General features: G+C 43.7%; 1 protein-coding gene, 1 non-coding gene and 1 pseudogene across 2 annotated transcripts in view; 2 read left to right on the top strand and 1 right to left on the bottom strand.

Moving 5' to 3' along the window:
* The window catches only part of Rheb (Ras homolog, mTORC1 binding), a 45,802-nt gene extending 27,535 nt beyond the window's left edge, over positions 1–18,267 (bottom strand). Inside the window, exon 1 of the mRNA XM_038320105.1 lies at positions 17,905–18,267. Within this exon, the coding sequence (XP_038176033.1) occupies positions 17,905–17,956 (52 nt within the window). The 5' untranslated portion in view covers positions 17,957–18,267. The remainder of the gene's footprint in view (positions 1–17,904) is intronic.
* LOC119808632 lies at positions 14,234–14,340 on the top strand. Its single transcript, XR_005284540.1, has one exon. It is a non-coding gene; the product is annotated as a U6 spliceosomal RNA (small nuclear RNA).
* A 2,752-nt stretch (positions 18,268–21,019) lies between the features above and the next one.
* On the top strand, positions 21,020–21,982 carry LOC119807347 (annotated as a pseudogene).
* Positions 21,983–25,615: the final 3,633 nt, after the last annotated feature.

Raw genomic sequence — 25,615 nt, 5'->3', positions numbered from 1 at the left:
ATCTGTAAGGTGTTTGTAAAAGAAACAGGAACTGGCACTGTCTGATAGTAGCTGGCTTGAAAGGAAGAGGCCAGTTAGATACCCAAAGGGGCATTTCTTTGCGTATTTGAGATAGGGATAGCACATGGAATAGGACAAGTCACAGACCCCCAACAGGAACTGAGTTCCCCACTAGGGAGAGATAAAGGCTGATGATAAACTAAGTAAGATGGGGGTATTCTGAAGGAAATCAAGAAAAAAAAAAAAAACCCAAACATGATGAATCTCAATCTACATTCCTAGACAAATCAAGATTCCATTAATAAGACAAAACAGTGTGATGGTCACTTTATGGTATTTAAGTCTCCTAGAAGACACAGTTCTGGATGTCCATGAGTGTACTTGAGAGGTTTGTAACTGAGAATGGAATATCCACCCTGAATGTGTGCAGCGTCATCTCATGGGCTGGCATCCTGGGTGAGGAAAAGGCAAAGTCAGGCTAGCAACATACTCATCTCTTTCTGCTCTTTAAAAAAATATTTATTTATTTATTATGTATACAATATTCTGTCTGTGTGTATGCCTGCAGGCCAGAAGAGGGCACCTGACCTCTTTACAGATGGTTGTGAGTCACCATGTGGTTGCTGGGAATTGAACTCAGGACCTTTGGAAGAGCAGGCAATGCTCTTAACCTCTAAGCCATCTCTCCAGCCCCTCTTTCTGCTTCTTGACTACAGATAACACGACCAGCTGTCTCACATTCTCTCCCTCCCTTCCACAAAAGACTACGTCCTTAAATTGTGAGCCAAGATAAAACTTTCCTTCCTCAAGTTGCTTCTGGTAAGGTGTTTGGTCACAGCAGTAAGAAAAATAACTCATACAAACAGCCATCAAAATTAACTGCCAAAAAACAAAACAAAAAATGAAAGCAAACAAAACAAAAAAAATTTTTAAAAAGCCAAAACCTTTTGAGTTTCCAAAACAATTATCAAAGTATTGCTTTTATTTTTTTAAACTCATGAAGAAAACAAACAAACAAACAAACAAACAAACAAACAACCCAGCCAGGCATAGTGACACACACTTTTGTGCAGAGGCAGGCAGATTTCTGAGTTCAAGGCCAGGCCCATCTACACAACAAGTTCTAGGACAGCCGGGGTTACACTGAGAGATCCTGGCCTAAGACACAAACAACTTATGGGAGAAGAGGGGAGGAAAGCAAACTCAGAGATGAAACACAAGTAAATATGAATTAAGGAAAACAAAACAAAAAACAAAAGAACCCCCAAAACACCTGGCAGGAGGTGGTGTTGCACACCTTTAATCCCAGCACCTTCAGGAGGCAGAGGCAGGTGGACCTCTGATCAGGTTCAGGACAGCCTGATCTACAGAGCGAGTTCCAAGACAGCCAGGGATACAAAAAGAAACCCTGGGGGCAGGGTGAAGAACAAGAACAAAAAAACCAAAACAAACACAAGACCTTTCATAATGATTGAGGGGCTGGAGAGATGGCTCAGCAGGCAAGAGCACTGACTGCTTTTCCAGAGGACGCAGGTTCTATTTCCAGCACCCACATGATACACAGACATACATGCAGGCAAAACACTCAAATACATAAAAATAAATGTATCTTAAAAAAATGACTGAATGTTATTTAAAAACTGGTGTCTCAGGGCTGGAAGACAACTCAGTCAGTAAAGTATGTGCCCTAAGAGCGTGAGGACCTAAGCTCAGCCCCACCACGAGCCTATGTGAAAAGACAAGTGTGGTGGATGATGTGTGGTCCAATACTGGCGAGGCAAAGACAGCTGACAGCCAGGGACTGCTGGCTAGTTAGTCCACCTGGCAAGCTCGAGGTGAGTGAGAGACCCTCCCTTAAACAAAGGGCAAGGTGAATGGGGCCTAAGGCATGGACAGCTGAGGCTGGCCTATGGGGTTTGTGTGCAGACAGGCATCTTCTGAAACAAGGTCTTTGCCTAGCACTTAATATTTAAAAGATATGATCTTACGTTTCAAGTAAAAATGGAATAATTCTGGCAATTTCCAGAGTAAAACAAAAACCAACCCTATATAACAATCACCATTCTCCATTTCTAGGAATTCATTCCCTTCACCATACAATATTGGCTAATGGCAGCTTGATGGGAGGCAGGAGGCAGAGAAAGAACACTGTTGAATAAGGTTTGTAAAACATCCTGATTTCAGAAACATTTTAATTAAAGGAAACAGAATAGGGGAAAAAAAGGTTTAGGATTCAAGCTCAAGATTATGGTATGAGTTCCAAAGGCCTCAAATCCTCAAAATATCATGAATAAAGCATAGTAACTACTACATATTTAATACATGGTCATAAAATTCTATTACAGTATTCCCTGAATCAGCTTAGCTTTCCCCAAATTATGATCAATACAACTTGGGAGGGGGGAAAAGTCTTTATTCCAGGAACAGCTATCAAGCCAAGAGTAGTATTAGCATAAGACAGGCATGAAAGGATACATAGTTCAGGAAAAGATCCATACACAAGTATGACCAACTAATTTTTGGCAGAAGTTCAAAGGCAAGTCAAAGGAGAAAGTACAGTATTTTCAACACATGGTGCTCAAACAACTGGACTTTCATATTGACACACTCACAAAATTAGTGAGAGAAACACAGAAACCCAAGCTAGACCTAGCTAGTACCCTATTTAAAAAGCATAGATCAAAAGCAGATCATAAACTTAAATATAAAATGAAAACCATGAAACAACTTTTTGTTTTGTTTTTGTAGACAGGGTTTCTCTGTATAGTCCTTGCTGTCCTCGAACTCAGAGATCTGCCTGCCCCTGTCTCCTGAGCACCACCAGCCCAGAGATTATAAAAAAGTAAATTTATTTTAATTCATCAAAATTAAGGACTGTGGGACCAGGGAGGTGGCTCAGTTGGCAAAATGCATAATGCACAGGCTTAAGGACCTAATTATGAGCTCAACACTCGGCATCCACATAAGTTGGATGTGGGCTGGCAGTGGTGGCACCTGCCTTTAATCCCAGAACTTGAAAGGCAGAGGCAGGAGGAGCTCTGTGAGTTCAAGGCCAGCCTGGTCTAAAAGAGCTAGTTCCAGGACAGCTAGGGCTGTTACACAGAGAAACCCTGTCTTGAAAAAAGAAAAGTTGGATGTAGTAGCTCACAGCTGTAACTTCCACCCTGTTGCAAAATGAGATTGAGGGCAATCAAGGAAGACACCCCACATCTACTTCTGGTCTCCACCTGCACAACTGAAACCACCCCCCCCCCACACACACAGAGAGAGAGGAGAGAGAGAGAGAGAGAGAGAGAGAGAGAGAACTCTGAGACTCTTATTAAGGCAATGAAAATATAATCTATGAATCTGCAGGGAAATACATTCAAAACACTGTATGCAGAGTAAACACAGAAACCAGCAAAGTAAAAAGGGACCATAGTGTGTGTGTGTGTGGGGGGGGTCAGAGAAGGTACAAGTGATATGAAGGAGGATATGGCAAAAATGGGGGAGAAGGAAGGACATCACTCTAAATGGGAGGTGGAGGTAAATAAATGAAGGGGGAAAGAGGGTAAAATAACAATAAGGATGTCTCAAAAATTCATAAGGAATCATACTATTAACTATGTATCTAAAATGCTTATAGCATATGTGAGTCAGTATATAAATATACATATATAATCTAAATGAGAATTTCCACCTGTGTTGACAACGCTGCCCCAAAGATTCATAGAGCATCTAATAAGAACCCCAACACCAGACACTTCAAAGCCCCCTTCTAAGTTGTTAGTCAGAGATGCCCTCTGGAGGTGTAGGTCAGTCCTTATTACTAAAGACACCATGTACTTCAGGCACAGGCCCAGAGGCCCCAAGCTAGATCTAACCTGAAAGCCTCCTCCCTGAGACTATCTTTCATGGTATCAGAAGGCACCTTGAAAGTTTCCAAGAAGGGAACTAACAATCCTTCCCAGCTATGATGCCTATGAACCACAAAATGACCAAGATGGCGCCATAACCCAAAGAGTGCAGTAGTGGCATGCACTATTTGACAGTAACCAACAGCTCTGTAATGGGATTTAAGACCAGTTCAACAGGAGGGAACCATGCCTGGTACTGGTTAGTGAAGTCATGAATCTTGGAGAACTTAAAACCACCACTTTACTAAGTCAGCAAAATTCGTCAGTAGAGTCCTTCTTTATATGGGTTCTGGAGATTGAACTCAGGTTACCAGGTTTGTGGCAAGTACCTTTACCCACTAAGCCATCTGGCTGGTCTTGTGGTCACCTTGAGTTGAAGGTGTACATATATATGCAGTCACCAAGGATACATTCTGAAAACATATACCTATGTCAGCATCCTCATTTTACAGGAGCTACACAGGAATAAATGTGTACTTTGGGAAAGTGGTCACCATGACTCTCAACATGAGCGCCACTGCCAGCAGAGAATCTGATGAGGGCATGGATACCAACAATGCAAACACTTTCCTGATTTTTTGCTATGTAGCTCTGGTTGTTCTTAAACTCATGGGCATAATGCCTTCCAAGTCTGGGATTACAAGCGTGCTTGGCTTGAATAAATACCTTTTTTTCTTTTCTTTTTTAAAGACAGGCTCTCAGGCCTAGTGGTGGTGGTTCACACCTTTAATCCCAGCACTCAGGAAGAGGAGGCAGGTGGTGGATCTCTTTTGGTTCAATGTCAGCCTGATCTACAGAGCAAGTTCCAAGACAGCCAGGGGTACACAGAGAAACCTTGTTGCAAAAAATAAAATAAAATAAAACAAATAAATAAAGACAAGGATTTCATGTTAGTCTTACCTCAAACTTGCTATGTAGTTGAGGGTCTTGAATGTCTAATTGTTCTGCCTATCCCCCAAATCCTGGGATTAGTCATTTACCATCACATCAGATTTTGTGTGATGCTAGGGGCTGGAGCCCAGGGCTTCATGCTGCTCAGGAAAGTACTCTAGCAACTGAACTATACCTTAGTCCCAACTATTTAACAGAAAACTCATGTGAGACGCTGTTTTATTAGAGTTTGCAAAATACTTTCGCATGAATCATCTCACTTGTTCCTATGAGTTAAGCAGGGTTGACATCATCTTGTTCTTTCTCACACCATCCCCAAACTTTAAAAACAGATGCTGGCAGAAGGTAAAAAAAAAGGGGGGGGGGGATATGAAGGTTAAGGTATGGCTATTATTTGTGATGAATACAAGATAGAATAAGTAAAACTGTCTTAAGAAGTAAAACAAGAATATATTCAAGTGTGTCTCACATGAATGACTGAATTACATAAATGAAGAATTTTAGTAGCTGTCATCAGTTATTAAACTAAAAGAGAAAAAGTGGTGCTTAGGGAGGCCAGCGAACTGATTCCCTTAAGACCCTTGAAATAGAACATTCATCTTCTAGGATGACTTACAGAAAAAGCCAAGGTGGAGACAAATTACAGAAAATTAAATAACTGGCAATGAAGAAAAAAATTCCCAGATTTGGTTCAAAACTGGTGGGTAAGCTGGGATGTGAGTGGGCAGGAAAAAGAGCCCCTCCTCCAAAAAAAATTTTTTAAAAAGGCAAAGGCGGAGCCGGGCGGTGGTGGCGCACACCTTTAATCCCAGCACTCGGGAGGCAGAGGCAGGTGGATCTCTGAGTTCGAGGCCAGCCTGGTCTACAAGAGCTAGTTCCAGGACAGGCTCTAGAAACTACAGGGAAACCCTGTCTCGAAAAACAAAAAAAAACACACAAAAAAGGCAAAGGCGGGGCGGGGGGGAGGAGGGGCGCAGCGGGGGTTGGCAAGGTAACTCAGGATGTAAAAGTGCTTGCCACCATGCTTGACCACCTGAGTTCCATTCCTATTACTCACATGGTGGAGAACCAACTCTTTCATACTGTCCACATGTGTGTTGTGGCAAATACATCGTGCAGGTAAAAAAAAAAAAAAAAGACAGTATTAAAACAGCAGCTTTGATGAATTAAAGAACATAAAATTTAGGATTGCCTAAAATAGACATATGACAGCTAAACGATTATATTTACAAAGAAATTCTTTAAATGTTAAAATTTTGTGTCTAGTTTATTCCAACAACACTTCTCAAACCTTGCTCAGTACTGCTCAGGAGCCATACATGGACATCAGTTATCTGAAACTCAGCAGATAGCTCTGACATATGTACATAAGAATTCGAAGGTTAAATATGAAAAAATATTTTTAAATCATATGTTGAGACGATGCATTGTGCTAAATTAAACTTCACTGGTTTCCTTTTAAAATGGCTACTAGAAAACCTAATATTATCTGTGCTGACAATTTATTGCTCTTGAGCAATGATGCTCTGTATATAGGCCTTCAGGGAACAGGAGTATCCTATTTGTATAAATTTGGCTAAATTAAAATAAATTAAGCCTCAGAAGATAGACACGTAACATCCTTGCTTGGCTAACTCGGCAGTATGTCCACTTGGGCTTTGTATCTTCACTTGTCCTGGCATGTCAAAGAAACAACCAACCCTAAAGTGAGAGGGATGTTGGATAAAACCCTTAGTTGATATTAAGGAACAGGGGGTAGAAAACAGTTCCCAGTATGGCCACTTGCCCTACAACTGTGGGTCACTGCTGGGGTCTCTATAGCCAGAAGTCAGGCAGATGTAAAAGTGAATCCTATCCAGCCTCTTGCCATGGTCCTGTCATAAGTCTTCTTACAGTCAGAGGCAATGCTGTCAGCTCACACTAGCAGTATACAGGTGACAGCAACAGTCCCCACCAGAAGCCGATCTGCTCTGTTCCCCTCCGACACCTTGAACTGGCCCACAACTCAGTCTTTCCAATTCTACTCTTGTCTTCCCCACCTTCTTCCCACAGTACAGGAGATTTTTCTGGAGATGTAAAATGAATTATGGACCAGGGGACAAATCTGACTCACAATCTGTTTAGTATGTATGAGTTAAAAGTAGGTGTGCATGTTTTTCTATATTTCAGGAGCTGTGGGAGGGGATGGGGGACAGAGAGACAGACAGGGATGGGACAGGACAACTAGTATTTTGTATGAGAAAATCAAATAAAATTCCCAATTTCAAACTCATGATATAGTTTCATTGGGACACAATTATAGCCATCTGTCAATGCACTGCCTTCGTCTGCTTCTGCACTACAAGGGCAAAGGGGAATAGCTGCAACAGGAGGCATGTGGCCTGCAAAGCTTAGATAATTCACTACCTGGCCTGCTGTAGAAAGTCATAGAGATCATTATATTTATTGCTTAAAATCCTTCATTGACCTACTTTTTCTAAGGATAGCATATAGCTCAGCTCCACCTTCCTCCCCACTCACATTTTGCTCATCTATATTCTTGTCCTCTAGTAGAACCATACTGTCCTTTCTTAGGAGACACTCTTCCACCTCTCTGGCCATATTAGCTCTCCCTGACTGTCTCTCTCGAGGATTTCACTAGACTAGCAATTACACACTAGTTATATGCTTGGTAGAGGGACAGAGGATACATTCAGATATTTAACCAACATCTGTTTGAGTAAGTAACACGAGACACTTTAAATCCACAGACTGCCCTGCAATCAACAGTGCAGTGTGTTCAGCTGTGGAGTGACTTGATGGACAGTTGATAAAGCCTGGACCCCACAATTTCAGGGACAGCTCCCAGAGAAGAGCCTCTACTATAGGGTTCAACTGACACTCAAGACTGAGGAAAAAATTCTACCCATGAATCAGTTTGGGAAACACATCCTGCTAAGATTCCTGGAAAATCTGTTTCTCAACCTATATGGCTTAGGTGATTTTTTTTTCCCAGAAGTTTTCCTGTAACGTAAAGACTATGCTGCAGATGAATTTTGTTGGCCTTTTCTCTCTGGGAGCAATTTTTTTTTTTGGCATTGCAAAAGTACAGCATTTATTCACACACAGACAAAAAGGCACAAATTCTATTAAATAGTTCTCTGAGAGCCTTCTTGATGATTTGATTCAAATCTTTGCCCACCACACAAACAGCAGCATTAGGCATTCCTACTCCTATCCAGGATCATAAGGGCCAGAGTATTTTCTAAATCAAACATAAGCTTCTCAACAGAGGGACTGGAAAGTGCAGATTATTTTCCCACTCCCACTCATGTCATGGAGATTAATCATCATGGTGAACTTTTGGAGGGAGGGAGGAAGGGAGGGAGGGAGGAAGGGAGGGAGGGAGGGAGGGAGGGAGGGAGAGAGAGAGAGAGAGAGAGAGAGAGAGAGAGCGCGCACATGTGTATTGTGTGGCTCTGGCTCAAGAGTCACTGCGTAGACCAGGCTGACCTCCAACTTACAAGCTCCACCTACCTCTGTCTCTAGAATCCAGGATTAAAAGTGTGCACCACCACACCTGGCACTGCTGGGTATATCTTCATTCAGTCACTTATAAAACCTATGACCAACAAAGCGAACCTCTAGTTTAATCTCTTTACAGTAGGTTTCATATGTGATTTAGATCTTAAAACCAACCAGGGTACTGGTTGGCTTAGGGGTTCAGAGCACTAACTATTCTTACAGAGGTTCTTAGTTCAATTCCCAGAAACCACATTTTGGCTCACAACAATCTACAATAGGCTCTGATGATCTCTTCTGACATGCAAGCATGCACGCAGAACACTCACATAAAATACAAGTAAATAAAATTTAAAAAACAGCCAAATAGGGTTAACAAGACAGGACAAAGGTGCCTACACCTAACCCAAGTTCCATCGCTGGGACCCACATGATGGAAGGAAAGAAACTGATTTCCTTAGGTTGTCCTCTGACCTCTCCAAGCACACCATGGTGCCTGCAGGTATACATGCACACACATATGCGCAGAGCGTGCGCTCCTGCTAAATATCAGCTACATAAATTTTAATAAAAGACATAAATCTCAGAACAGCACCTACCTTATAAAACTATATCAAGGTAAGAGCCAATTATTTGCATCCTGTTTACAAATGATTTATTATGCCATCACGTAGCTAACATTCAATTCTTAACTTTGAAAAAAAAACCTTAGTTTAAAAATATTGCTAAAATATTAATTTATGTTTCAAAATCCATCAGTAGTCTTTCTGCAGACAAGTACAACAAAGAGAAATGACAGTCTGGGCTCAATGATATTACAGTTAAGAAACAAAGCCATCAAGACACAGTTTATTTCATCAAGAGTCCATTACTCTGCTCTAACTATCTACAGGAAAATACAAAGGCTAGAAGCTTTCTATTCTGACCTAATACCTATTTAGATGTAAAACTCCCAGTCAGGTATAGTGATGCACCCAGCACTGAGGAAGGAGAGGTATGAAGATCTCTGTGAGTTCTAGGCCAGACTTGTAGTGAGTTCCAGGACAATCAGGACTATGTAGAGAAACCTTATCTCTAAAATAAGAAATTTTGAAATGTAATAACAATATTCAAAGCTCTTTCTGTTTTGAGATATCAATGAAGCAATTCATGTGACATAAAAGTCCCAGCGGTTTGCTACAGTTAGTTTGATTAAGAAATCCTGAGAGAGCCAGCAGTGATGGTCATGTCCCAGTACTTGAGAGGCAGAGGCAGGCAGATCTCTGTGAGTTCAAGGCCAGCCCGGTCTATAGAGTGAATTCCAGGATAGCCAGGGAAACACAGAGAAATCCTGTCTCGAAAGAAATAAAAAAGAAATCCTATCCTAAGCGCACTTTAGCAAGTGTTAAAGTTAATGTGATACTTCATATTGCTTCCCATTCCCACAAGCATGACCAAATTCGGTTTTCCAATAGTGAACTAGGTAACAATCCACTTACAGGCAACACTAAAAGTCAACAACAGTTCATTATTTTGGACCTTCAATTAAGAAAACACTGCAGCCGGGTGGTGGTGGCGCATGCCTTTAATCCCAGCACTCAGGAGGCAGAGGCAGGCGGATCTCTGTGAGTTTGAGACCAGCCTGGTCTACAAGAGCTAGTTCCAGGACAGGCTCTAAAAGCTGCAGAGAAACCCTGTCTCAGAAAAAAAAGGGAAAAAAGAAAAACACTGCACATTAATGACTTCCTCTACTACGACAGGTAGAGGCAGCTGGTTTTCATTTTGTGATACAGCTGCTATTTTTATTTACGTAGCTCCCTCAACTTTCAGTGAGGCCTGTATTTATAAAACCACATTTTCATATACTGATTGCATGCTGCCACTGGTAATTCTATTAAATCTTCGGAAACTTCAGCATTACCAAGTACAAAGACAACAGCACATCCAAAAGTGCATCATAAGAGGCCAAGGAAGGTGTATGCATACAGATTTCCTTTTGCAACTCACAGCTCACTACTCAGCACGAATGACTTTCCAAAGTTCCTTTGAGGCCCTGCAGCTTGTGCTCGCCTCTCCAACTTCATTTCTTACTCTCACCTCATTATGCCTTTACCACCCCCAGCTTCCTTCCTTTCAACCATGCCAAAATCTTTCTTGCCTCACTAAATCCTCCTTGGCTCTTACAAGAAATACTAGAGAACCTCTCCTAGGCAGCTGCCAATCCTATGTATAATGCACCTACTTTTGATTTAACTTTATACAACAGAAAGTAGCAAAATCCTAGCATACTACAGTCCCATGACATCAAAAGTGTGGTCTCTGGACTTCTGGAACCATCTCCAGGATTCATAAGGTGGAAACATCACTAAGTCAGCCACTGCCTTATGTTCACAAAATGTACAAAAGATGCAAATGCAATGGTAATGCCTGTGTGGGTATTCCTTACAGCAGGTACAAACCAAGCCATGAGTTACTTTATTCTCTATCCCCATTCTCACAAAGGGAAAAGGGGCCACTTTCACTTAACCATTGTCTTTGGAGAACACAGAAAGAGTGATTAAGTTTATTGAGTCTTGACCCTTGCACGTCTTTTTAGTGTTCTCCAAGGGGGCCAACAAGATGGCTCAACAGGTAAAGGTGCTTGCTGTGCAAGTCTGGAGGGCCATGAGAAAGTGAAAGGAGACGAGACTCCTGAAGGCTGTCCTTTGACTCAACACACGTGCAACAGGTGCAATGCCACACACGGTAGTAGTGATAATAATTCTGCATGATGAAACCGAATTATCTGAGTAAGCACTTCTGTTACACACAGATTATGACTGTCTCCAAGAACAGGGCAACCGAGAGACATCTGCACCAGCCACTTTATCATCTTTTTTTTAATTTATTTTTTCAAACAATCTTTTTTCACTTTACATGCCAATCCCAGTTCCCTCTCGCTCCCCCCACCTATCAGATCTTTTTTATTTGGAAGAATAACAGCAATCATTGGTTCAATTCAACGAGGGTTTTTATCATTGTTGTTTTTAAAGACATTAAGGAAACAAGAACTCATCTTGGCACAACAGCATTTCATGTAATTTTAGTACTTGGAAGAGGAGGCAGGGAAGTTTACTGAAAGTTGTAGGCTAGCCCGAGCTAAGACCCTATTTCCCTACTGTCTTCCCACCCTTCTGGGAAGGGAAAGGTCACCAAGTCAAATAAAAATTGGTACTGCAGTGTCAAAATTCCAACTGTTAAGGAAGAAATCAGAATTTTGAAAAGCCCTTTTTAACCCCCTTTCAGTGTTACTGAGAATTAACAGGGCCTAGAACATGCAAGGCAGATAGATGCTCTACCAATTTTTCTGGCCTGTCTTCATTCTGCAGTTACCAGGGCCAGCCTTAAACTTGTGATCCTCCCTCCTCCATTCCCAAGTAGCTGGGATTATGGGCTTGTACCATCAGTCCCAGCCTGAAAAAGTGTTAAAGAAAATTTTTTTTATGTTATATGGGTGGTTTTGCCTGCATGAATATTTGTATATTACATGTGTATACTGCCCAAGGAGGCCATAAGAAGGCATTGAATTCCCTTGGGACTAGTTATAGCCTGTTGCGAGCTGCATGTGGGTGCTGGGACCTCGAACCTAGATCAGTGTTCTTAAGCACTAAGCCATCTCTCCAGACCCTGGAAAACTTTTAACAGCACCTTAATATTGATGACTTCTCTGTAACTGGTAAAAGTATTAGCAAATGTAATTTTAAAGAATCTGCATATTAAATGAACAAACACGGAAGTTCTGTCTAACAGTAGCCCAAGTTCCACAGCACAGCCAGGTATAAGAGCCACCCAGAGCATCAAGTATAACAATGTGGTTTAATGCAAAGGGAACAAGGCAACTCAACAATAAGATAGCAGACTACACACAGTACCAGGCCAAGACTAACCACTGACAGGTGCCAGTGAGATGGATCAGAGCATAAGAGAAAACCAACTTCTCTAAGTTGTCCTCTAACCTCCAAATGTATCCCATGTGCATGGTCTCAAATAAATAGACTAGTAAGAGACACTGTTGGCTACTACTTACAGAGGTTTAGCGCATACCAAAGATACACGACCATCTCTAAGAGCTATTAAAAAACTCATCCCTTCCAACTATTCATCTGTTAAAGGCTGATTTTCACCTCATACTGGAATAAAATCAGGAGCAGATGCAAACTTTTTTTTAAATCAATTTTTAAAAGATTCTTTCATGGGGGCTGGAGAGGTGGTGCAGTGGTTGAGAGCACTTGCTGCTCTTGCAGAGGACGCAGGTTTGATTCTCAGCACTCACACAGTAGCTCATAATCATCTGCAAACTCCAGTCCCAGAGGAATGCCCTCTTATCTTAAAAACACCTACATGCATGCATGCATGCAAAATACACACAAAATAAATCAATCTTAAAAAAACGAAAAGATTCTTGCCTGTCGATGGTGGCACTCCTTTTATCCCAGCACTCAGGGGGCAGAGGTAGGAGGATCTCTAGGAATTCAAGGCCAGCCTGGTCTATAGAGTGAGTTCCTGGATCCTGCTCCTTAGCTACTGAGAAACCCTGTCTTGAAAACCAAAACAAAACAAAAATTCTTTCAAATCTAAAAAGTACCCTATGGAAATCTAGTTGATTTTATGAGTAGAAACTGGCAAATTAGTCCTACATGCAAGGGGCTAAAAATAGGCAAAACAATCTTGAAAAAAATAACACCCCCCCCAAAAAAAAACCCACCAAAAACCAGATTCCGACAGCAGAGTAATGTGAGGGAGACTGTGGTTGATGTAAGGACAAACAGACCAGCAAAGTTCAGCAGAAGGGAAGATCTCAGAACAAGCCCTGAAGTCCATGCACATTTCATTTTCCATGAAGAGTCTTCTAACAGGCTGAAACAAGCTATACCCTTCTCTCACAGCACACATACTAACCTCAAGCAGGTCATAAGCCTCAATGTAGGAGCTGAATATAAAATGTTCAGAAGAGGCAGCACTAAAGCTACACTGTTTGCTGTGCGTTTCCTGGATATGACACCAAAAGCAAGAAGTGTAAAAGGAACGGCCGGGCGGTGGTGGCGCACGCCTTTAATCCCAGCACTCGGGAGGCAGAGGCAGGCGGATCTCTGAGTTCAAGGCCAGCCTGGCTACAAGAGCTAGTTCCAGGACAGGCTCTAGAAACTACAGGGAAACCCTGTCTCGAAACCCCCCCCCCCAAAAAAAAAATTGGAAAAAAAAAGTGTAAAAGGAAACAGTTAAACTGGAAACACAATTTCACTGTCATAGATGGGAGAAATCGTTTATAAATCATACGTACTCTGAGCAGCTAAAGCCAAGCAGACAAAAGGTAAGGATGAGGCAAATACCAAGCCTCATACACTGCTGCTAGGAATGGAAAGTGAAAGGCTAAGGAAAAGTTTGACAGTTCCTCACATGTCAAACAGGGGTACCTCAGGTCTCAGCAATTTCATTCTTAGGGAACAACCAAGGGAAATGAAAACATGAATATTTTACTGGAATGTTTATAACACCATCATTTGAAGTAGCCAAGAAATAGAAACAATTCATATCTCTAACAGAAAAATGTGGTAAGCTCACATTAATGGAATATTATTCAGCCACAAACAGTAACAAAGTATCGATATATAATGCAATATGGATGAAGCTTAGAAATAGGCTAAATGAAAGATGTCAGTCACAAAGTACTATATGTATACTATGCCTTTTTACATGAGATGTCCAGAGTAAGTAAGTAAATAAAAACAGAAGGCAAATTAGTAGTTGCCAGGGGCTGAGTGGTGAAAACTACCTGCTATGAGCACAGGACTTTTTGGTATTTATGGACATCAAAACTGGATCCCCAGAACTCATGTGGTGGAAGGAAAAAACAACTCCCACAAGCTGTCCTATGACCTCCACATGCTGATGCAGCATGCTTGCCCAGCAAATTAATAAAATAGCAAATGCTCACTTTGGTAGCATACAAACTGAAATTGGAACCACACAGAGAAGATCAACATGGCCCCTGCACAAGGATGACACACACACTCATGAAGTGTTCCATATTAAAAAAAAAAGTTTTAACATCTGGCCATACAAAATCATACTCATAAGTGTGAGCTCTGCTTATTCCTTTATACAGAACAATGAATAGGACTGATAAAAGCCTTACAAAAGTGGCCACTATTGGACTACCCTGCTCAGACACAACGCACACTACCAAGTACATACTTGGTACGTTGTGTACCATATTTCTTTAAAAACAAAACTACAGCCGGGCGGTGGTGGCACACGCCTTTAATCCCAGCACTCGGGAGGCAGAGGCAGGCGGATCTCTGTGAGTTCGAGGCCAGCCTGGTCTACAAGAGCTAGTTCCAGGAAAGGCTTAAAAAAAAAAAAAGCTACAGAGAAACCCTGTCTCGAAAAACCAAAAAAAAAAAAGAAAAGAAAAAAAGAAAAGAAAAAAAAAAACAAAACTACATATACATGAAACATTTTTTTTGTAAACTTGTGTGTGTGTGTTTGCACAGAGACTAAAGAAAAGAAGTGAGGTGTTCTCTTCTATCACTCTCCACCTCCAGACAGGGTCTCTCACTGAAACTGGAGCTCTGTTTTTAGATATGCAGGTGGCCAGCTAGCCCCAGCTAGCTATCCTCCTGTCTGTGCCCACAAACTCACCACTGCCTTGCCCAGTTTTTTACAAAGGTTCTGAGATTCCAACTCAGGTCCTCATAGTTGCACAGAAAGCACCCTTACTTGTTATCCTCCCAGCCCTCACCACAATTTCTTAACAGATTATGTCAGAAAAGAACAAGATAATTTAACAGGACAGAATCCAATGTGACTGTGTACTATTGGGAACTACCAAACATGTCACGATACCTTTCCCTATAAGAATCCAACAGCATGGTGTGTTCTGACAAGGTAATCCTTCTACTCTCAGTGAACTGCCATTCACCAAACCACGACCACTTCACTTTATAAACTTCCACATTCCTATGATCCCATTTCTCCTAGTAATACAAGATTACACACGGCAAAATAAGCCTTTGGAAAGATGGTCTAATGACAAACTAGATTAGCAAACACTCTGGAAGATATTCCAGAGAAAGACTACCAGACTGAAGATAATTTAACAGTTTTGATTGGCTCCTCACTGTTAAGGACTCCAAAGTTGTAGGAGCAACACTGCACTATGAGGAAGCTGTTGCATGTGGCCACCTCCCTAAAAGCTAGACTGGATTCTAGGTGACACTGAGGTAATGTGTCCTTACAAACCTTCCCTACTGCAAACACCAGGAAAAAACACAGGAGAAAAACTGCACATTTTACCTTTTGGTAGGTTTATCAATGTTTCAACAAATGAAAAATTTGCAAGTCTAATAATAAAACAATCACATTCCAGTTTTTGCTGAAGGCAAACTTAAAAGTCTGTAGCATGATCATGTAACAATGCCAAGCAGTCTAGTCAAGAGAACATTATAATTCTAGATGAGCCTATTTCTATGCTTTATTCTCTCTCTCTCACACACACACACACACACACACACACACACACACACACACACACACACGAAACACTGAAATTTCTATACTCTGGCACCAAACACGTTTCTGAATAGTGGGCAATACCCGGAAAGAGTGGCTAGCGAGTGCAATCATGCTGTCAAAAGGCCAACCCGACTCCTCTGCATAGAATCCAGAAGCCATAAAATATTCCTTTCACATGAAAGCCAAATGCAACACTGAAAGCAAGGCAGCCTCTCCAAAGTATCTTTTACTTTAATCACTGCACTTGAAAACTACTGAGAACAGGAGGATGTGGAAATACGACACACAGAGGGCACTGAGAATAGGTCTACAGCTCTGCATCCCTCAGCAGGCTAGCACTGCATTAACAAACAGCAGCATAGAGAAAAGGCTAAGGGCACGCCTATCCCAGCCCTGGTGGGCTTTCACAGGAAGACCAGTCTGGGCTACAGAGTCCAAAACCACTTGGTTACAGAAGAACCTAAAAATCAGAATGTACCTAAAAAATCAGAATGACTTTCTATTGAACATAAATTCTTTAGCAAAGGAGGCAAAACACTAAATTTATTTAAACCTATTGTTATTTCAAGCATTTCAAGAGGAGATAAATTACAGACTTTTAGAACCTCCTCTTGGGTTGAAAACAGGTAGCCCAGCTACTTGTGACTTATGCCTTGCTCATTCAAGATTTTTATCTTCAAGGAGTTAGCACTCTGTATATTTATCTGATTAGAGGGTGCTCAATCAAGGGCCAGGTTCTATTACGATCCCATTCTCCAAATTTGGAGGGAATTCAGAAAACAAGCAACAGTATGGTGATCCAGGCAACCAACAACGTTAGATCAGGAGTTCCACACTGATGTTTAGTAAATGCTCTCAAGACACGGAAACCCACAATGCTGTACGTGTTAATCTAAGGCTGCAATTGTTAAGCAGTCACCGATTCTTCCCCACCCCATTAAGTTCTGTTCCTCTGTTCCGTGTTACCTTTCCACTCTGGGCACCCCCTCTCACACTGTCTCTATCTTCCATTCCCTCCCTAAGGATTTTCTCCAGCTCTTAAGAGACGGTGAAAGGATGAGTAAGCAGGCCGAGACATCTTGGTCAAAGAGCACAGACCCTGGCACCAGCAGTAGAGAGCAGAATGGAAAGCCTCATAGGGAGTCCGTCCAATGGGGAAGGCTTTCCTACGGTAGTTACGGCCACCTCTTTCCTTAATCAGACTTCATTCTACCCCACCTCCCACTTGCTTCTCCACCCCTCGGCGGTCCCTCCGTCAAGTGCATTTTCTGGAGACAGTAACACCTTTCAAACAGCACTTAAAGATGAACGTGATAGTCCCAGGTTCCGGCAGGTCAAAGACAATAAAGCCTCACCCTGCAGCACGGTTAAGTTCAAACGTCCTGTTTCACAAGATGGACTGAATACTACTAGTCTCGACACCAGATCACTCCCCACCCAAGCCAAGCCCACCTCTATTCGGCAATAAAGGTGACCGCTAGGAGCAACTTCAAATGTGTGTCAATCGCTCGGTGGTGGTGTTGGGGAAACAAAAGGACTTCTGAATTACTTTAACAGCCTGGTTCCGAGTGCCTGGCCTTGTTTCTCCCCAAAGAAAAATAGGGCACCGAGAATTCGGAGATGTCTTGCTCGCCTTTCCTGCTCTGGCAGCCGCCAACAACTACCTAGCGGGCTTCTCAGGGGCTCAGTACAGGTTTCTTCAAGGCGGAAACTTGCCCTCGGTAGTTAAACATCTTGGAAGTTTCCCTGCTTTCTTTAAAAGGTTTAACTTCTCTAGACAGACGGAAAGGACGCAAGGAGTGATTTCCTTTGTTGAAATGCCGGGATGAGTTGAACTGGTGGGGAAAGAGTGTGCTCAGAGAAGGCGGGACAGATGCGGGGACCCGACTAGGCTGTCCCCGGCCGCCTCGAGGCCTGCGGCCCCCGCCACCTGTCCGCCGCGCCCGGGAGCAGGGGAAGGCGCCGCCACCTCCACTCAAAATGGAGGTTATGAAACGCGCGCCGCCCGCCAGCCCGCCCGCCCGCCACATGGCCGGGCCGCGTCCTGGGGCTCAGACCCCGGCACCGCCGGGCAGCCACTCACCCACAGACCGGTAGCCCAGGATGGCGATCTTCCGGGACTTGGACTGCGGCATCTTGGCGGCCTGCTCAGCCCCGGCCCAACCACATCAACCGCGGCGGCGGCGACTCCTCCGGCTCAGACTATCGGCGGCGGGTGCGCCGGGAGAACGCGGCATACAGAGCGCGGCGGCGGGCGCGGCTGCCTGTCGCTGGCTCGTCTCTAGCTCGCTCAACCGCCCGGAACCGACGGCGCGGGCCCTCCCCCCCCACAACACACCCACGTGACCGCGCGCGGCCGCGTCAGCGCCGCCTCCCGCCGCCGCCTCCCGGCCAGGAACGCGCGGAGGGGGGGGTGCGCGTCGGGGGAACGTTTTACTTTAAAGGAAGAAAGCGGAGACGCCCCAAGGCCCCCGGAAAAGTCACGACCGAAACTCGCTGCGTCATGACCCTCCCACCTACTTCCGCCGCTTTTTAATTACGACAGTCTTGCCCGCGTTCTGACTGGACGGCTCCCAGACAGCGCGCGATGACGCAATGGAAACTCCGTCTACCATTGGGGATTATGAGGGGGCGGAGCCAGGGAGAGGCGCTGCTCAGCGGGGAGCTAAAAATAAAATTTGGCTGCGTTTGCGCCGCTGAGCGCCTGCGTGGTTCAAAAGCGTGGCCCTACCGGCGGGTGGGTGGGTGGGTGAGCCCGCGGGAAGCTCATCAATGATTGGCTAATTTGGGCCTTGGGGCGGAACCAACGTCGAGGAGCGCGGTGATTCGTGAAGTGCTGAGCCGTTGGCCGACTTGCGTCTGCCGGCCCTTAAAAGGCGCGAGGCGCGTGGCCCTAGCCGGCTAGCTGTGCGTTGGCTGCCACCTCTCTTGAATCTTGTTTATTCTTTAAATTACCGTCCTTCCAGGTTAGCGTTAGTCTGGGCTTAATGTGGGTGGTGACTAATCTTTATTCGTGGCTGAGGGACTGTGGGAAGAATGGAATCTGTGCAGATTCCAAATGTCAGAAATTCTATTAGAAGCAGCACGAACTGTCCTGGTTCGGACCCAGGCGACCCGCGGGGCGAACCTCGCGTGGAAAGGCGCACGCGTGGGAGCCCTGCTGCCAGATCAGTGCGTCTTTCACACGGAACACACAGAGGTTATTTCTGGAGAAACTTGAAAGTCAGCCATTGTCAAGAAGACAGAGGGGAAAGCAGAAGACTTTGCTTTCTGATGTGGGCGGGCCACGCCTGAAAACGGAAGGTTGGCATATTTTCTACAAAAGGCGTACTTGCAGAGAGGCCCCTTGCCTCCAGAGAACTAGAGAAGAGTAGTTGGGACATCCTCATGCAGCAGGAAGGAAAGACAGTCCTTAGGCTTAGTTCATGGAAGCCCAAGTTGAAAGATAGGCCTGGAAGAAGATACCAAGAGAGAGAACAGCACGCTTTGTCCTTCATGATAGACTTATTTTTAGGGTCTCATGTAGCCCACCTGGAATTCTTAGAGATCCACACGCCTCTGCCTCCCTAGTGCTGGGATTAAAGGTTGCCACACCACCTTGAACTGATTTTCCTATCTTTACCCAAGTGCTAGGATACAGGCTACCAAACCATGCTTATTTGGTGCTAGGGCTTGAACCTAGGATGTCCATTAGGCAAGTACCCAGACTGCTGAACTACGTCCGCATTCTCCCTAGCATAAGTATTTCAAAACAGATTCAGGTCAATGGATGATATTAGATACCCTGATCCACCAGTATTCTTGAACCCATAACACTAAACTCCTTGGTGAATGTAACATCATTTAAGGTTACCTTTTAAAGAGTGCCCAGCAGCTGGACAGTGGTGGTCCACATCTTTAATCCCAGCACTCGGGAGGCAGAGGCAGGTGGATCTCTATGAGTTCAAGACCAGCTTGGCCTGCAAGAACTAGTTCCAGGACAGCTAGGACTGTTACACAGAGAAACCCTGTCTCGAAAAACAAAACAAAAAAGTATCCAGCAGGATGACTCAGTCAGTAAAAGGACATGCTGTGTAAGCCTCACAACCTGACTTTGATTCATGGATCCCAAGTTGGAAAAAGAATGATGCCCAAGAGTTGTCCTTTGGCTTCTATATCTGTTCTGTTGTATGCCCACATCTGCACATACACACACACACACACACACACACACTCACAGTAATAAATAGAACACTATACAAATGACATGCATAGTGACAGTCTGTATGTGAGTTGTGTGTATTTATTTATACATATATGCTATTGTATTATGTTCTGAGAGCTGCTAAAATATATCTTCGAGTTCCCACAAAAAGTTTAAAAATAGCCGGATGGTGGCGGCACATGCCTTTAATCCCAGCACTTGGGAGATAGAGGCAGGTGAATCCCTATGAGTTTGAGGCCAGCCTGGTCTACAAGAACTAGTTCCGGGACAGACTCCAAAACTACAGCGAAACACTGTCTTGAAAAACCAAAAAAAAAAAAAAAAAAAAAGAAAGAAAAAGAAAAGAAAACCAAAAAAAAGTTTTAAAATACCGTTTTACCCTAGGAATTTTAGTAATCTGATCAAGAAGGAATTGAATTTTCTAGTTGCTGTCCTAAAGCTCTTAGATGTCAGATTCGAGAATTCAGATGATTCTGTTATTCCACAGTGGACTGAATTCACTTACAAAGATGGCTCAGGGAGCTGGGCTAAGGTGGCACATGCCTTTAATTCCAGCTTGGGAGGCAGGCAGAAGTTGACGGATCTCTGTGAGTTCAAAGCCAGCCTGGTCTACAAAGCAAGTTCCAAGACAGCCAGGACTGTTACACAGCCTTGAAAAAAACCAAATGAACAAAAGAAAATGTGTGATAATTGTTTCTTTATAGGAAATCTTGACCTTAATTGAAATAGACATCTAAGAGTTTAACATTTTTATTTTAAATATTTGAAGAGAAAAAGAGTGGAGATGAATTAGATTCACCATAATCTTGTCAAAAGTCACCAGACTAAGTTATTATGTCTCACAGAAGGTGTTCAAAATCTAACTAACAGTGCAGATTTGGGGAAACATGCCAAGCCATTTATGTGGGCAACTTGTTAAAACCAGAGGGCTGGCTCTTACTCCTGTGGACAGAGACAGGCTTCCTCAGCAGATTGGAATGGTCCTGTCTTGAGGATGAGTGTCATCTTGAGAAAGTAAGTCCTCTGACCCTTACTGGGAAGAGAATCTTCCCTCTCTGAGCAAAGGCTCCACCCAGCGTACCTCCCGAGACATGGAATTCACAGAGCTGCAAAAGTGAAGTGGGCCAGTTCCAAACCCTTGGAGGAAGCCACAGAGAACTCTTATCAAGGAGCCAAGAGGACAGGTCTAGGCTATGCAGCCACTGTGAACTCATTTCATTGTGGTTTGACTTTTGCTCCCCTCCAAAATGGCCTGTGGAAGCTCAATCCCTGTAACACTCTTAGCTGAAATAGGGCTACTGCGGGCATAATTCGTTAAGATGAAGTCATACTTCTTTTGGGACTTGGCTCCAGGAGAGACAACGGTCTTGCCAAAAAGGGCCAGGGCCATGTGCAGCCAATTCGCTGCACTAACTGCACCCACAAGGAAAGAGGAGCTTTGACTAAGGAAGTAAGAGATGGAAAATAGGAGTGGGAAGCTGGAGGGGTTGAAGAAAGGGTCACAAAGAGAAGGTAAAGAAAACAGACCCTCTCCAGGGCATTGCAGCAGACTCAACTCTGTCTTCACTGGCCTGGGCCCAGTGAAAATGATTCTAGATTCCCATTTCCTTCAGAAGAAGAGAATAAATTTGTGTTGTTGTTTTTTCTTTCTTTCTTGTCTTTTCTTTTTTAGACAGGTTTCTCTATGTAGCCCTGACTGTACTGGTGCGTACCCAAGGACAAGGCCATTAAGAAGTTCGTCATTCGGAACACCGCTGTCAGGGACATATCCGAAGCAAGTGTCTTCGACGCTTATGTGCTCCCCAAACTCTATGTCAAGCTGCATTACTGTGTGAGCTGTGCTATTCATAGCAAGGTAGTCAGGAATCGATCTTGGGAAGCTCGGAAGGACCGAACACCCTCACCATGATCTAGACCTGCTGGTGCTACCCCACGACTGCCACCAAAGCCCATGTAAAGAGGTGGCTTCATAAAGACAGAAGAAAACACCTTGGAAAATAAAATGGGATTTATACTTTTTTTTAAAGATGAAGTCATACTATAGTGACTCCCAAGCCAGTATGGTAATGACCTAGGAGGACAGGAGACACAGGTATGAGGGACGATGGTCAGTGTGGCAGAAACTAAAGTCTTCCTGGGATTGTGTGAAGCTGGAAGAAGGGAGGAAATGTACTCCTCACGATCCTTCAGAGAGAACGCCCAGGTTTCACACTTTGACCCTGTAGAATCCCGAGAAGAAATTTCCATTTTTTCTAATGTTTTTATTCAATTTTATTCCACGTGTGTTGGTGTGAGGGTGTCAGATTCCCTGGAACTGGAGTTACAGACAGTTGTGAGGTGCCATGTTGGTGCTGGGAATTGAACCTGCGTCCTCTGGATGAGCAGCCAGTGCTCTTAACTGCTGAGCCATCTTTCCAGCCCTTCCATTGTTTTAAGCAACCTAATTGGCAATATTTTGTCACTACAGCCCCCGGAAACCACATCACCTCTCCTCAGATCTCCTAGCAATTTTATTCAAGTTTGAATGTGGTTTCCAGGGACTGTATGTAGATAAAGTTTGCTTTGTCTCCCCACAGTCTAAAGCTAGTTTTCACCCACAAAAGGGTTGTTGGCTCGGTGACTGGAAAGGTGACTGGAGCAGAAGGCATAGGGCTCAGTCCTATGAACCTGGGAGCTGTTCAGGAAAACCCAGGAGGGTGATTCCTTGCAGAGGGTGATGGCTTATGGTCCAGTGAGGATTATATATGTCCTTCAAATGTGCCTTAGATGGAGAATTTAGTCACTGTTATTCATAAGTTACTAAAATGTATCATTAACATTTGAGGTGCACAGTCAACACGGGCTCAGCTTAAGTGAAGGGTTAGCTCAGTATTGAATTTCATCCACGCCATTAGGCTGTTGGGAACCTCTGTGGGGATTCAAGAAGGAAAAATTGGACAATTTTTTTCTCTAAATGTTTTTATTTCAACATAAAATAATCAATTTTTGTTGATATGTAATATATGGATTCGTCATGATTCCCTCACTTGGTCTGTGTGGCAGTGGCGTGTCATGACAGGTACTGAGATGCCACGTCAGGGAAGTCATGGCAGTTCCTTCACTGTGAAGCGCTCAGAATGTTGGGTGTGGCCTTTTTACCCACCTCTTGGTTACTTAACTGCCAGCACAGTGGAGGCTGACCTTGACCACCCGAATAGGTGTGCCACTGTCCAGGTGTTACAGCACCCATTTCTCTCCTCTTCAGTCTGTGCTCTTTGGGAGGTAGCCCCTGTGTTCAGCCCCTCTTAAGGGATGGGAAGTAATGTGTTATGCCATTTCCCTCTGCCTGAGAATCTCCTTTAGCATTTCTTGTAGTCTGCTGTACCCAAATTCTCTATCTGAAAATGTCTTTTTCTTTGTCTTTTATTTAGAAGGTTATAGATTAACACATAGTCAATGAAATAGCACAGGAAGGCCTTATGTGCATTATGTAACATACTGCATAAGTATAGGTAATATTAAGATTGAGTTCCTTATGTCATATTGAGAACTTACCAGCTTTACAGTCGTGTGTGTGTGTGTGTGTGTGTGTGTGTGTGTCCATGCTTCTTTCAGTCTTACTGCAGACCATATGACAGAACCCACAGTCCAGATATGTAGAGTTATGTCACCACAGAGCCTTGCCTTGTGCCGCCCTTTTATTCCTGTTCAGAAGGTCTTCTCCTCAGCGCTGGCACCAGAGTTAATAGTGGACGCTTGCAGAGATCTTGACTAGCCTGGTCAGTCCTCCAGAAACAGCTCACAGAGCTGATGAACTTGGCTTCCACACTGAGAAGTGAACCACCTTTTTCTATGCTTGTTTGTGCTTTTGCTTTAATGACTTCTACAGAACCATCTGGTGTTTTAGGAGCTTTCCCCTCTTTTTTGAAGTATTCTTGACCCTTTGACCTGACCCCAGTGTTGGTGGTTTTAAATCTTTTCCATTCTGCTTTGATTTTTGTGGGTGTTTGGCTGGATATTTGCTCACTGGTGTTTAAAGTTCTCTGGCAGCAGAGGAAGTCTCCTTAAGAGAACACTTTAAACACTGCGGAAGATTCCATCTTATTCCAAGGCTGTCTTTCTGTAATACAAAGTGGAAACTTTACCTCAGTGTTTACTAAATGTTGTCCAAAGTTCCACAGCCAAGAACGTGCTGTCTAAATGCCTGTTTAGTTTTCAGGATGGAATTTAACTCTTCACTTGGTCTTAAGTATGTATGGGATCTTACGACAGGGCATAGTGAGAACAGTGGTCAGACATGGAAACTGTGCGGCACCAGAAACAGACATGGGAGTTAAACTTAGTATTTCAATGAAGAAACAGAAGGAGTGTGAGCTGCTCTTGCAGAGTACTTGTTTGATTCTCAGCACCCGCACTGGGCAGCTCACAACCTGGAACTCCAGCTTCAAGAGATCCAATACCTATGACCTACGAAGGTGCCCGGGCTCACATTCACAGACCCTCATGCAGACACACACTCAGAAAAGTGATAAAAGTAGGTCTTTGGAAGAAAGAAGATAGTTGTCACGAAATCTTGAATTTTTGGTAGAGTCCCAGTGTGTTTTCTTTCCTTGTCTTTATGATGTCCCATTTCCTCCCATCACCTCATTGCTTCTTCCTCACTGTGTGTTTCTGTGCACTTTCACCATGTCTCTTTATCTCTGATGTTCAGGAGCTTGTCTAGTGTAGGGTAGGTGTCTCAGTGCTCAGCCTCACTTAAGGGGTAGGGAATAAGGCATTGCACCATTTCCCTCTGCCTTCTGCGTGTAGTTGTTTAAAGTTTACTAACTTCTAAATTGTGAGTTGGAAAAATTTCCAGTCACCATTTGAAGGAAAAGCAACTTAGTTAAATTCTCTTGTGGTTTAAATGAGAATGAGCCCAATAGGCTCATATATTTGTGTGCTTAGTCTCCATGTGATGAACTGTTTGGGAAGGATTAGGAGGTGTGGTCCTGTGGAACTAGGTCTGCTGATGGGGGTGGGCCTTGAGGCTTTGAGGTGGGTGTCAGGTTCAGGCTCTCTCTTTCTGCCTGCTGCCTACTGATCAGGAGGTAAAGCTCTCAGTGCTTCAGCGCCGTGCCCATCTGCTTCCTGACATGGCGATAATGGACTAACTCTCTAAAACTTTAAACAAATCACTAATTAAATGCTTTCTTTTATAAGAGTTGTCTTAGAGACAGGTGGTGGCGGCATATGCCTTTAATCCCAGCACTCAGGAGGCAGAGGCAGCAGATCTCTGGGAGTTCGAGGCCAGCCTGGTCTACAGAGTTCTAGGACAGCCAGTTACACAGAAAAGCCCTGTCTGGGAGGTGGGGGGTGGATGGGAAAGAATTGTCTTGGTCATAATGTCTCTCCATGGCAATAGAACAGTAGCTGAGAGCAGGGTGGTGGTAGCACACATCTTTAATCCTAGCACTCGGGAGGCAGAGGCAAGAGGATTGCTGTGACTTTGAGGCCAGCCCGGTCTACAAGAGCTAGTTCCAGGACAGGCTCCAAAACTACAGAGAAACCCTGTCTCGAAAAATCAAAAAAAAAAAAAAAGGAAGAAGAAGAGGAACAGTAGCTGAGATAC

Source organism: Arvicola amphibius, chromosome 2 (assembly GCF_903992535.2).
Source record: "Arvicola amphibius chromosome 2, mArvAmp1.2, whole genome shotgun sequence".
Taxonomy (NCBI): Eukaryota; Metazoa; Chordata; class Mammalia; order Rodentia; family Cricetidae; genus Arvicola; species Arvicola amphibius.
This window is presented reverse-complemented; position numbering and strand designations above follow the sequence as displayed.